A 14,469-nucleotide genomic window follows, 5' to 3' on the forward strand; every position below is an offset into this window, starting at 1 on the left:
CATGTGATCTATACTCCTCTCTGCTTAGGTTTTCTCTGACTTTTTTTTCACTGCAGATTACTGTGATTTCTGGAATCCATATGGATTCAAAAGTGGGGCAGGGAGTTTCATATGCTCCAATGTCGGTGGCCTGGAGTTTAGTAAACACCAGGTCTGCAACAGAAGATGTGAAGTAAGTGTCTAACTCAAGCACTCTTCAAACCTAAGAAAGCTTGTGGGAAGAAAGACTTTGATTTGGAGGTTTTTTTCCCCCTGAAGAGTTCCAATAAGCCAAACTACATTCTTTCAGGAGGGACAAAAGTTGTTATTCAGATGCCTCAGATGAGGGTCACAGCTCTCACCTTCAGATAATTACAAAGAGAAATCAATGGCAGCTCCCGGGCTAAATGAAGCCCTTTTTGTTTTTTAAGAATTTTTTCTATATTATTTCTGTGACTTTGCCATACAGACTGGCTTTGACACAAAGGTCTACATTATACTTGCTGTTTATGGGGATTCTTCTACAAATAAAACCCAACCCAAAGTCTGCCGAACACCAACAATCTGGGGAATGCGACGACAGGAAGATGGCAAGAACGACGAGACCTGATTCCCCATGCCTAGAGTGCTCTCTGCTAGCAGCTGGTGTTTCTGTGAAAGAGGTCTCAGTGGCCAGGGCCTTCTGACCTGACTGCCTCTCAGCCTGGATGACTGATGCAGCAATTATCTCCCACTAGTGTCTACTAGGTCACAACACCCCACACTCATTGTGTCCCTAGTTTTAATGAGGAAATCCTAATATCAGTTTGTCATTGTCATATTGGTATTATACCCTGACCAGATCTCTATTATCACAGGAAGGGGAAGAATTTAATGGGATTATTGTTAAAGCTCATTAGTACTTCCCCTCTATTAGCGCGATAGTTAAAACTTGAATTCAGGTCAGTCACCCATCTTCTGATAGTAAGGAACTAGTGAAAGTATTTGCTGTTCAGCAATGAATGAAAGAATAAAAATATTCTCAGAAATTTCTGGGTATCCATATTACACTACAAATTTCTCTCTTATGTCATAAGTTGGATACCCACCAACTCATCAGAAATATAACATCTCTTTCTGCCTCTTGAAGATCCTTAAGAACAAACCCTCCCTCCACCCTAAATTCAGGAGGATACTAGGGTCTGATGATTGTCATTACCTGGGGTTCCTCTAGAGGCAATGTTGGTATCTGAATGAGAACGAGTATGGCTCTTCTTTGTTCCACTGGTGACAGTGAGTATTTGTCCCTCCGAGAAGCTGGACCTGCGAAGCACACTGGACAGCTGATTTTGCCCACCTCCCTCGGGGTCCCCTAGGGAAGATGCAGCAGAATCTGGCTTCTGGGAGCTGCTGGAGGAGAACAAATTGGAGCTGCTGCTCTCAGCATTGCTGCTGTGACTCTGACAGCTGGCAGTTCGGCCTCGGGGGTCCAAGTTGCCAATGGCCAAATACTCAGGCCCCTCACTGGCATCACTTGGGGAATCATTCTGGCTGCTGACCCACGATGCTTCTATGGGGCTGGTCAGAGTGCTGGAGCTCATATCATTTGGGGTTGAAGAGGAATCCGTGGTTAATGCAGAGCCTGGAAGCAGGGGTGCTTGGATAGCTGGATCCTCTGCTGGTGAGATGTGCCCTCTGCTTTCTTGAGGTTTCTGAGGAGGGTCAGAGACTGAAAAGGAAGTAGATCTTCTTTCTAGAATATAAAAGAAAGGGAATAGAAAGGTAAATTAGAATCCTTTGATATATGTGAAAATTTTTTTCCCAAATAAGACCAAACTATCTGTCATTGGCACCCAGGACACATAGTATGACCTCAAAATTGGTATGTCATTTGAGGTAAGGAAAAAATTATTTAGAAGCAGTTAGGCCAAGAGTCTGGACCCTTGAGACAGTAGTTTCATCGTTTATCCTCATCTGTAAAATAAGCAGTAATAAGTAATAACATCTACCTGACAGGCCTATTTTGAGGGTCAAATGAACTAATACATGTAAATTGATAACAACATGGCACATGGTAGGCACTCAATAAATGTTAGCAATTATTACTGAAATGCCTTCTTGGCATGTGGATTACACTTGATCTTAGTCAAAAGGCCGAGAAGCAAATGGCATGTGGATTAGAAACCAGGGGAATGTAAAAACATCTCTTTTCTCTGTTGCTTTAATGATTCTACTGAAATATCTTAGGCTAGTTGCTATACAACTTTTGAAGATGTCCATTATTAAGAGATGAATTATCAGACTGCACCAAACTAAGGCTCTATCTATATCCAGCCTGAGAACAGCCACAAGGCCCTCTACTTTCCAAGACTGGAGATACAAACAATGACTAATCCTCCTTGTCTCCATACCTGAGTCATGACTGGGCATAGGCTGGTGGAGGCTCGAGAAGGACCCAACGTAGGAATGCTGAGTGTAACTAGTTGGAGGAGTATATGTGGAACCAGGCAGAGCTGTCAGACTCTGGCTCTTTGTCACCAGCAGCGGGCTTTCATGTTTTCTGGCAAACTACAAAAAAAAAAAAAAAAAAAAAAAAGGGTCAAAGTCAAGGATAGAGACCCTTAGAAGACTGGCACTTGGCAGTACAGGAATACTGGCAGAAGCTGGCCTTCTGGAGCAGACATGGACTGAAGTCAAAGTTTATAGACACAGAGTAGAAAGTATAACTACCTTCTATTACAGCATACAACTTTGCAACAACAATGTCCCACTGTATACTCAGCTTCTACTGCTGGAATTCTAGGTGGTAAAGAAAGAATGTTTCTTAGTGGAAGCAGTACGACAAAGTACTTAAGACTGTGCACATGGACTCAGGAGTCAAATAGATGAAGGTACAAATCCAGGCCCTATCACAAGCTATTTGGTCCAAACTTTGACTGTGATTTACCTGCTCTGTCTCTCAGTGGTCTTTTTTATAAAGTGAGATTAATGCCTAGTTTATACAGCTGAGAGGATTAAATGAGAAGATATACATATTGTACATGGCACCACACCTGGCATGTAGAAAGTATCCCATGGTAAACATGACTCAGATTTAAGAACAGGAGAGACATGGAATTACTCCTTAAAAGTAATTCTAGTCTAGTTGAGACACTAATATTCATCATAAGGTGAGAGAACATCAAGTAACAAACTTTTCTTTATACCTCAAGGATAAAAATAATCCCGTATAATCCTACTCCTCTCTCCCCCCACTGTAGAATATCTGTTTTACAGTTGCCTGTTGATTTTGATATTGAGAATTTTACAGAGACTATAGCCAAGATGAGAAAGCATATATTATACAAAAATTAAAAATGATGTAAAAAATATATAAAATAATAATAAAAAAAATTACCCTGTATAATACTTGGCCATACTAGGTCTGACACTAGAAATCCTACTCTCAATTCAAAATTACCCCCTCTTTTCCCCAGCTCTTTGTCAAGCCTCCTCTTAAGGAGGTGATTAGTCAGACTTTAAAAAAAAAAAAAAAGAGTTTTAAAACTACAGACACTTCCCTCCTCAAATAGATGTAAGCTAAAACTTTTTACTTTAATAGGTATTTAGCCAGTACCTCCCTTTCTCCCCAAACTTTTTGTTTGTTTCTTTTGGGTTTCTTTTTTGACAGTCTTTTTTTTTTTAAAAGATTTATTTATTTATGCATACAAGAACTGGGGCACAGGTCAGAGGTACAGGGGGTGAGAGGATTCACCAGAGACAGAGTGGGGAACAGAACAGAGAAATATACTGAAATACATTGCTGAGGGGAGCAGCGGGCGAGTCAGGAGTAGTTTGCTGCGCAATGTGGGTTAGCTCTCTGGTCAGGGATTGAACTCATGCTGCAGTGGCTGCGGACAGCCTCATAGTATTCCGTCTCAACCCCTTGCACCACCGGAGAGGCCCTCTTTTTTGACAGTCTTTCAGAAAGCCTTTCAGGAAATCATGGTGTTGCCCAGGAGCCCAACATCGACAAAATTAATTCCTTGCCCCCTTTACCATAGATGCATCTATCTGAGCCAGAAGGCGGGGGTTGTTCTGTTCCACTGCTTCCAGGCATTGGAGCATGGCCGTGACGTGGGCGTCGCTTAGCAGGAAAGCTGTATCTGGGGAGAGAAAAGCTACCGCTGTGATGGAGCCCAATAGGGAGATCTTTAGCTACTCTCTATGGCCCTGGGAAAGTTCAGAGAAGGAGAGAGGAAAAAGGTAAAAATGACTACAGGAGACTCATGCCACTGTGAAGAGAAGAGGAACCATGGATAAATAAAGTACAGGAGAGACTAATAATGTGCAATGTAGCAGAGAGACCACAGCACGAGGGTTCAAAAACAAAGGCTGAGATTTGAATCCTGGCTCTGGGTGACTTTGACCAAGTCACTTAACTTCCTTGAACTCTGCTTCTCTAATTAGAAAATAGAGATACTAATACCTAATTCTCATAAAGAATATATGTTATAAAGAGTATATGTATAAAAAGTATAAAAGAGTAATTGACATACAGGAAACTCTTAATAAACTCTTACTGGTTTATGTATATAGTTTGATTGTGTTTTACATGGGAAGTAAAAAAAGAACGAATATGTGCTCCTAATTAGAAGCTTTATGACATCAAGAAAAAGTATGAGGCACTAGGTGAATCTACAAAGGAAGAGTAAAGTAGAAGAGAATGAGGAGTATTATCACCCATCCTAGCTAAGTGACTTCTACCTACCTGTGTAGAATTTTCTGATATATTGTCTATCTCCAAGCAGAGGTCGGAGTTGGGCTGAAAGACAATGGCATTGCAAGCTATGCTGTAGCCACAGCTCTGCAACAGCACGTTCATTCACACCATCAGTGCTGCTTTGGCCATTCTCATGCAAGTTGATGAACTGGAAGACAAGGAAACATGAGTCAAAACAAATATGTCCTCATAAATATACAAATATGAGACATAATAATCCTAATTATCTCAGAAAAAAAAAACTGAGACAGTAAGAGGAGACAATCAGAAAAGTATTTTTCCTCCAGCTAGCATCTAAAGGTTACTGAGAAGAGGAAGGAAGGAAAGGATTACTGGCTCTGCTGCTGGACTGGGCCAGAGGAATTAAGCAGTTCAGACCAGATATGCAGCTCCAAGAGAAGATATTTACCGCTGCATCTCTCTCTTTATGTTCTAACTTCAAAGAGGCATCTATTCAGAGGAATGGTGAACTTGATCTCTTGACTTCTCTCAGAGAACTCTGTTTCAGGTGGCTTCCAGAAAAGAATACAACAAAAACTTGGGAGAAAGGATCTAGGAACGATGCAACCAAAGAGAAACCATCTGACACATCTCTATGGCTTTAAGCACCGCATTCTTTATTTGGAACCTCCTTCTATTGTCTGTTTTTATTTATTTATTTATTTTTTAATAGAGGCATGTTTTATTTATTTATTTGTTTTGTTTATACACGCACTGGGTACAGTCAGAAGCGCGGGAGGGTGAGAGAATTCACCAGAGCCAGAGCGGGGAGCAGAGCAGGCAGAAGGACCGAAGTACACTGCTGAGGGGAGCAGCGGGCGGCAGGAGAGGTCTGCACGCCATGTGGGACCCTCCTCCGGTGGCTGGGGAGCAGCCGGGGATCGAACCGGCGCTGCAGAGGCTGCTGGCAGCTTCGCAACCCAGCGCTCAACCACTGCGCCACCGGGGAGGCCCTACTGGCTGTTTTTAAAAGGAAGTCTCATATCCAGGGATTATTGCAAAAAATGTATGGATGGCAATTTCAGGAGCTTCTAAGAGGAAACGACCACAGCAATATATTTTGAAAAGGGAAGTTAGAGGAGTTGGTGGGGAAAACAAAATGAGAAAAACAAAAAAATCTACTTAAAAAAAATCATTGGGTTCCAGCCTTTTCTCATTAAAAGGCCATTCTTGTGATTTGGTTCCCTGACAATTTAAAAGCAAATTAACTTTCCTAACATCATTTCAGCAATGAATCTGGCATTAGGTGAGGTATAGAGCAAACAAAACTGGTCATATATCAAGTACTGAAGCTAGATGGTAGATGTTTGAGGGTGCATTACACCATTCTCTTTAATTTTGCTGTTTATTTATTTATTTATTTATTTGCTTGTTTATACATGCACTTACAGTCAGAAGCGCAGGGTGAGAGAATTCACCAGAGCCAGAGCAGGGAGCAGAGCAGGCAGAAGGACCGAAGTACACTGCTGCAGCGGGCGGCAGGAGAGGTCTGCGCGCCATGTGGGACCCTCCTCTGAGATTGGGTGCCGCAGAGGCTGCGGGCAGGTTCGCAAAGCGCTTAGAGGCCCTGCTTGTTTTTACCCAGGGGGCTACTCTGCTGAGCTGAGAGGACAGGAAATTAGAGTGCTACACTGGTAGCCAAAGCTCTTAGGAGCACCAGCCTCCAGAAACCTTACTTTTTTTTCTAATTGGTATATCCTCTTCTTAAACAGTTATCAGGGTATCAGTTCTACTTCCCCCAAGTTCTTAGATTTTGAAAAGCTTTATTCTGATGCTATATATGTAGATTTGAAAATAACAAAACTTTTTCACACCTTCCCCAGAGGAGAGGAAGTGACCTGGTACAATGGGCTTAAAAAGATATATCTGGTTTTTTTTTTTTTTTCTTTTTTAATTGGGGTGAGAGGATTCCCCAGAGACAGAGTGGGGAACAGAACAGGCAGAACAACTGAAATACACTGCCGAGGGGAGCAGCGGGTGAGATAGGAGAGGTCTGCGCGCCATGTGGGTTGCTCCCTGGTGGGCCAGGGATCGAACTTGTGCTGCAGAGGCCTCGGATTGCTTCACAGTGTGGTGCTTAACCCATTGCACCATCAGGGAGGCCCCTAAAAAGATATATCTTTAAAGCAAACAATCTTCACTTCCAAATCACTGCTACAGGGATAATTTCCTATCCTCAGTTGACACAACACTTGACACACACCATCCTTTTACTCTAGGACACTTTTCACACAGAACATCAACAACAAAGCCTATGGTTACCTTCACTTCTTACCTTTTCCACATGAAGGGCTGAATGGGGACTGAGCCAGCGAATGTCTTTCACAAATTGCCAGTAGTCAGTCTGGCGGCAACATACCTGCTATGGGAATATATAAGGTGAACAAATCACTACCATTTTGAACTAGGTCTAGTTCTAGTGTTGATATTCAAAGAGAGGAAAAAACACATAAACTTCCTTGCCTAACAGGTTCTCTCAGCAGCAATTAAAGGAATACATACATATATCCCTTTAAAGGATATTTGTTTAAAATTATTTTTTTTTTTTTATTTTTTTAAAGATTTATTTATTTATACAAGCACTGGGTACAGTCAGAAGTTTGGGAGGGTGAGAGAATTCACCAGAGCCAGAGCGGGGAGCAGAGCAGGCAGAAGGACCGAAGTACACTGCTGAGGGGAGCAGCGGGCGGCAGGAGAGGTCTGCGCACCATGTGGGACCCTCCTCTGGTGGCCAGGGAGCAGCCAGGGATCAAACCGGTGCTGCAGAGGCTGTGGGCAGCTTCACAACCCAGCGCTCAACCACTGTGCCACTGGGGAGGCCCCTTAAAATTATTTTAATCATCTATTTGAACAGGAAATATATGGATATGATAAAGAAGATTATATAGTGAAAATAACCTATTTTCTACCCGTCTCTCTACCATTCAGTTTCCTAGAAGGTAATTCTTAAAACTGATCAAGAGTTATTTGTTAAAAATCAGAGATGGATGTTTTCAGTTCTTACTGCAACCAAAATCAAGTCAGTAAAGAGCTATTTTTCCCATGTTATTCAGATCTGTAAAGGGCTGCATTTAGAGTCAAAGAAATGCTTAGTTCTAGATAAAATAGACTCAGACTGGAAAAGGCTTGAACATGACAAAAAATGTTTCTATCATGAAGATCTAATTCTTATTTTTTTGAGAATCCTTACCGAGACTAGTAGGCAAAGGTTAAAACTGAAATCTGAGTAATTAAAAAATATAGAACTAGCATAAGTATTGAGAAAGACTAATTGGGGGACAAAATAAACAGCCTAGAAAGAGACCTTAAAATAAATCATAACTTGATAAGTGATCCCAAGAAGCACCTCAAAAATCAATGGGCCCCTCACCTAGATTGGGAAGGTAGAGTGAGAATTAGAAGAATTAGAAGTGTCAGATGTACAGGCTCTTTTGCCAATTAGAATCATAAAGACCTTTAGCACTTGGCAGCAGTTAAGCAGAGTTTCTAGTCTCTGTGGTTTAGTGGATATTGAGTGGTCAGGAGTGGGAGCAGTGAGCTATCAAGTCCAGCATGTCTCCTGGTTATGACACACTGGATTCCTTTCTTCAGACAAAATTTAAGGATAACTCAGAAATGAAATAGGGAACATCACTACAGATCCCATGGACAAAACTCCACAAAAGACATCTGATAAAGGACTGTTATCCAAAATATATAAAGAACTCTTAAAACGCACAAAGAAAACAATCTAATTTTTAAAAATGGACCAAAGACATTAACAGATACCTCATTAAAGAAGATATACAGATGGAAAATAAGCACATGAAAAGATGTGCCACATCATATGACCAGAGGGAAATGCAAATTAAAACAACATGATACTTCTATACACCCATTAGAATGGTCAAAATCCAAAACAACATGAACACCAAAAGCTGGCAAGAATGTAGATCAAAAAGGACTTTTATTCTTCTTTGATGGGAATGCAAAATTGGTACAGTTAACTTTATAAAAGACTATTTGGCAGTTTCTTACAAAACTAGACATACTCTCACCATAGGATCCAGATATCACACTCCTTGGTATTATCCAGAGAAGTGGAAAATTCATTCCACACAAAAACCCATACATGGTTATTTGTATCAGTTTTATTTAAATTGCCAAAACTTGGAAGTAAACCAAGATGCCCTTCAATAGGTGAATGGATAAACAAGCTGTGGTACATGCAGACAATGGAATATTATTCAGCACCAAAGAAAAAGATAGGAGTTGTCAAGCCATAAAAAATACCTGGAGAAATTTAAATACATATCACTAAATGGAAGAAGTCAATCTTGAAAAGCTATATATCACATGATTCCAACCATATAACTTTATAGAAAAGGCAAATTTGTGAAAACAGTAAAAAATATAAGTGGTAACCGTGCGTTAGGGCATGAGTAGATGAAGCACAGAGGATTTTTAGGTCAGTAAAAATACTCTGATTATAATGGTAGGTAGATACATATCATTATATATTTGTTCAAACTATAGAATATATAAGACAAAGAGTGAATCCTAATGTGTTTTTAACATTACATACATAAATATACTCTGATTTATTTCATCAGTACTCTACTGAAAAATGTTCACATTATTTGCTTTTTTCATTATTTTTTCTGTTATAAAAATGCTGAACATTCATGTTTCCTTTTTTAGTTTTATGGAGAGAAATTTAAAATTTGAGACTACTCCTTACACTTGTACTTTTTTGCAATGAAATTTTTTTTCTATTTTAAAATCAATATCCTTATTTTTTCCCCTTATAGATTTTTAGTTTGCATTTTCTTTCATATTTAATTCTTCAATCCAGTTGGAATTTATTTTAGACTATGGTGTATGGAGAATGCTTAAATCAATCTACTTCTAACTACCCAATTTTCCCAACAGTGATTGCTGAATGATTATTTCTTTTCCACTGATTTTTTTTTCAAGCAAAAAAGTTATTTATTTTTAAAGGGCATAAGTCTAAAAAAAATTTAACAGCTTTTCTTTTTTAGAGCAGTTTCAGATTCTTAGCAAAATTAAGCAGAAAGTACAGAGATTTTCTATAAAATCCCTAGAGTCTTCATTCATGCATGGTCTCCCCAGATATCAACATCCCCTACCCAAATAGTGCATTTTTTTTTTATTGTTTTTTTTTTTTTTAAAGATTTATTTATTTATTTATACAAGCACTGGGTACAGTCAGGAGTGCAGAAGGGTGAGAGAATTCACCAGAGTCAGAGCGGGGAACAGAACAGGCAGACTGATGAAATACACTGCTGAGGGGAGCAGTGGGCATGGCAGGAGAGGTCTGCATGCCATATGGGACCCTCTCACTGGCGGCCGGGGATTGAACCGGTGCTTCAGAGGCTGCAGGGCAGCTTCGCAGCCCAGTGTTCAACCACTGCACCACCAGGGGAGGCCCTTTATTGTTTTTTTTTTAAAGATTTATTTATGCATACAAGAACTGGGGTATGGGCCAGAGGTGTGGGGGGGTGGTGAGAGGATTCACTGGAAACAGAGTGGGGAGCAGAACAGGCAGACTGACTGAAATACTCTGCTGAGGGGTGCAGCGGGCGAGTCAGGAGAGGTCTGCTGCGCCATGTGGGTAGCTCCCTGCCCGGGGATCAAACTCGTGCTACAGTGGCTGCGGATAGCTTCATAGGTTATGTCTTGACCTCTTGCACCACCAGGGAGGCCCCACTGAGTGGTGTATTTGTTACAAGTGATAAACCTACTTTGAAAGATCATTATTATTCACAGTCCATAGTTTACTGAAAAATCAGGCATTTCTGCAAAATGAAAACCATCATAAGAACTATCAAAAGACAAATTAGAAAAAAATATTTGCAACTCACATTACAAAAAACTAATTTCCTTAATAAATAAAGAACTCCTAAAAATCAGTAGGAAAAGACTTACAATCTAAAGAAAAAGAGGGGGAGCAGAGACAAGAAACAGTTCAAAGGAAAAAAATTTTTATGGCTCTTATGGATGTCTTTCATGGCAAGAGAAATCTAACTTTTTACCTATCATATGGTGATAGTTTAAAGTTTAGTAATAGGGCCTCCGCTGCTGGCACAGCGGTTGAGCGCTGGGCTGAGAAGCTGCCCGCAGTCTCTGCAGCACTGGTTCGATCCCCGGCCAGCAGCCGGCAAGGGTCCCACATGGCAAGCAGACCTCTCCTGCTGCTCCAGCGGCTCCCCTAGCAGTATACTTCATCTGTCTGCCTGTTCTGCTCACAATACCAAAGAGTAACGATGCTGAGATTAAAATGTGAGCAGTCTGACTCGAAAGTCTGTAATTTTAACAATTGCGTCACTATTTCACAAGGACTTAAGCAATGAGTCTGGATTTTAATCCAGATTCTATCTGATTCCAAAGATTTCTGTCAATCTACTATATATAATGTTGCCTCCAAATTCCCACAATGGTGTTTTAATAAGATAGCCATTAAGAAGAATTCAGTTCTTGAAAGAAGAAAGTCCCCCAGTGCCCCATCTTCAAAGTTCTTTGAGAGAGGTCTCACTTTCAGAACTTACTGTGAACAGAGAAAAATCTAACACAAGCAAACTTCTCTACTGAACATCAGTTTCCAATGACATTCAACAGAGAAATGACATTGTAAAGAACACTAAGATATTGTCCAGAGATAATAAATCCATATTTTTAGAAGGAAGGGCAGCACATTAAGTCCTATCCATTATGAATATCTTAATACCAATTCATTGCTTAGATCTTTTATAAAGTGATAGCTAGTTGAAAATAGATTCTACTAAAAAAGAAACACAAATCTGGCTCAGGGGAAAGAGGACCAGCTAAGAATACCAGGTCCTGACATGGAAAGAGCGTAGGTGTCTGGGAGCACACAATTATGCATGTATTTGTGAGGTCTGATCTTTTAAAAGTAGAATAACAGACCCAATACTCATTTAACTATTTTATGCAGAACCAGACCTTGTTTAAAATTCTGTAAATGAAGTTAACTGCCAATGATAAAGCAAAAACCACTAAGTATTACTGGATTCCACTCATTTTCCATAATCAAAGCTCAAAGTGTTTGAGCTTATTAAGGAGAAGAAACTCAGCATCAATAAAGTTTTAGGGCCTCCCTGGTGGCACAAGGGGTTAAGACACAACCTATGAAGCTATCTGCAGCCACTGCAGCATGAGTTCAATGCCCAGCCAAGGAGCTACCCACATGGAGCAGCGGACCTCTCCTTCTCGCCCACTGCTCCCCTCAGCAGTGTATTTCAGTCAGTCCATCTAATCTGTTCCCCACTCTGTCTCTGGTGAATCCTCTCACTCCCCACACCTCTGGCCTGTACCCCAGTTCTTGTACGCATAAATAAATAAATCTTTTTTAAAAAATAAAGTTTTATATTTTAAAAAATGTAAGCTATAACTAAAACTACCATTCACAAGTATCAATAATTTGATGCAGTGGCGCAGCGGTTGAGCTCTGGGTTGCAAAGCTGCCTGCAGCCTCTGCAGCACTGGTTGGATCCCCGGCCGCCAGGCGAGGGTCCTACATGGTGCGCAGACCTCTCCTGCCACCCACTGCTCCCCTCAGCAGTGTATTTCGGTCCATCTGCCTGTTCTGCTCCCCACTATTGCTCTGGTGAATTCTCTCACCCTCCCGCACTTCTGACTGTACCCAGTGCTTGTATAAATAAATAAATCTTTTAAAAAATGTATGAAAAAATGGTGCTCAGAGAATAGTCTGAAAATGAGAATATCTTGTAAATACTTCCCATCTATGTCCTAGGATGTTCCTAAGAGGAAAATCCCAATGATTCATCATCATTGTCCTTATGTTCCTCCTTGTCATCGTCATATAGCAGTCCTAACTTCAAAGGCTCACAGGCTAGTAGGTTTCATCTCCTCCCAGCCAACAACTTCATGCAAGTATTTCTTTCCAACAAGTGATTTAGTCAGTCTGGCAAAAAAGAAGAGATCTGCATACCTGGTCATGGATAAGTCCATGATAGAGAATACTCTGCATGTCCCTGCAAAGCCGCTCCAGGCCACCATACTTGGACCAGACGTTTGGGCTGTTGACTGACACCAAACCCTCCACTGTAGTCTTCAAATTACCCAGCAACTGCCAGTGCTCCCTCCTGCAAGGGCATCAATTATACTGATGGTTAGTTGACTTTGTTATACCTGCCCCTGATTGCATCAGAGAAAGTCAAGCCAAGAAACCTCATGCCCACATCCTAACATTTTCTCCCCTGTTAATTTTTTACTTGGGCATAAGATCCAATTCCGAGAAAATTAACATTGTAAAGAACACTTAGATTTTTTAAATAAATTCTCACATTCACATAGCATATTAAGCTTTATAAGGTGATCTTCACCTACTATCATTCAATCCTCACCTCAATAGCATATTACCCTATGTTTCTAGGTGTATGACCCATTAAAATCTACTTCTGAACAATGACAGTACATGGACAATATATAAAGAGCATTTGCTCAAAACCATTAATCTTTTGTCAAACAAAAAAGCCAGCAAATGACATACATGAGGTACATATACCCGCACACAAATAGTATGGATAAAAATATAACCTGCCTGTGATTTCCACCCCCCTGATTTTTGAAGCTAAAACTGAGATAAAAATATCTTGCTTGCACTGAGCCACTTTTGGTTATGGCCCTAAATCAGTCAACTATTGGCTTATTCTTCTAGATGATATGAAACGCTTTAATGGAAAATTTTTAATATTGCTACCCTTGATGATCTTCAAGGTTCCTCTCAAATCTCCAGAATTTTCTCAACAGCTTCTAACCCAATAAAAACTCCAAACCAAATGCATTTATTTGAACAAAGAGTTGGATGCATTGAATAATACTGGTTAAGAGGACTGGAGGAGATGAGGTGTCAAATTATTCCTCTTGGTTCCCCCAATTGTTAAGGGACAATACTTCACACTCCCTTTTCTTTTTTTTTTTTTTTTTAAGATTTATTTATTTATACAAGAACCGGAGTACAGGCCAGATGCATGGGAGGGTGAGAGGATTCATCAGAGACAGAGCAGGAAACAGACCAGGCAAACTGAAGAAATATACTGCTGAGGGGAGCAGCAGGCAAGACAGGAGAGGTCTGCCTTGCCATGTGGGATTCTCGCTGGATGGCTTGTGCTGCAGAGCCTGCAGACAGCCTCACAGTGTGGCACTCAACCACCTGTGCCACCAGGGAGTCCCTCCTTTTTCATTTTTCACTAGAATACAGCTCTTTCTCTTTATAAGGACAGTCATGGGCATGGTAGTAATTTCCTCAAGGAACTTATACCAAAACTATTTTACGTGATTTAAATGCTTATAGGAGTGAGAGGGTAATGAATTGAATTCTAATTCTATCAGTACTCAAAACTGATCACTTGTACATTTTATACATTTTCTGGCCATTTAAAAAAACAGAAGAATATAATAAAAGAAGATAAATAGAATAAAAGAAGCTAGGGTTTGTTATAGGAGTATCATCTAAAAAGGCAAAACCTGGGGCCTCCCTGGTGGCGCAAGGGATTAAGACACAACCTATGAAGCTGTCCGCAGCCACTGCAGCAAGAGTTCGATCCCTGGCCACGGAGCTACCCACATGGCACAGCAGACCACTCCTGACTCACCCTCTGCTCCCCTCAGCAGTGTACTTCCGTCAGTCCGCCTGTTCTGTTCCCCACTCTGTCTCTGGTGAATCCTCTCACCCCCCCCCCCACACCTCTGGCCTGTACCCCGGA

The 14,469-nt window shown here is 40.7% G+C and overlaps 1 protein-coding gene across 12 annotated transcripts in view; it reads right to left on the minus strand.

The window, feature by feature from the left end:
• The window catches only part of RUBCN (rubicon autophagy regulator), a 78,471-nt gene that overhangs the window by 44,138 nt on the left and 19,864 nt on the right, over positions 1-14,469 (minus strand). For 7 of the 12 annotated variants that reach the window (XR_008553848.1, XR_008553847.1, XR_008553849.1 and 4 more), the window contains 6 exons: positions 12,693-12,846; positions 6,996-7,082; positions 4,709-4,868; positions 3,997-4,103; positions 2,370-2,526; positions 1,178-1,711 (listed from right to left, as the gene is read on the minus strand). Coding sequence is in view for 9 of the 12 variants with exons in the window: in XM_054700490.1 (XP_054556465.1) it covers positions 1,178-1,711; positions 2,370-2,526; positions 3,997-4,103; positions 4,709-4,868; positions 6,996-7,082; positions 12,693-12,846 (1,199 nt within the window). In the remaining 3 variants the exon portion in view is untranslated. The remainder of the gene's footprint in view (positions 1-1,177; positions 1,712-2,369; positions 2,527-3,996; positions 4,104-4,708; positions 4,869-6,995; positions 7,083-12,692; positions 12,847-14,469) is intronic. The other 5 variants (XM_054700493.1, XM_054700491.1, XM_054700489.1 and 2 more) reach the window with 2 other exon arrangements.

The sequence above is a fragment of the Talpa occidentalis genome, unplaced genomic scaffold (assembly GCF_014898055.3).
Source record: "Talpa occidentalis isolate TD23 unplaced genomic scaffold, MPIMG_talOcc4v2.1 talOcc4.4, whole genome shotgun sequence".
NCBI classification, from domain to species: Eukaryota; Metazoa; Chordata; class Mammalia; order Eulipotyphla; family Talpidae; genus Talpa; species Talpa occidentalis.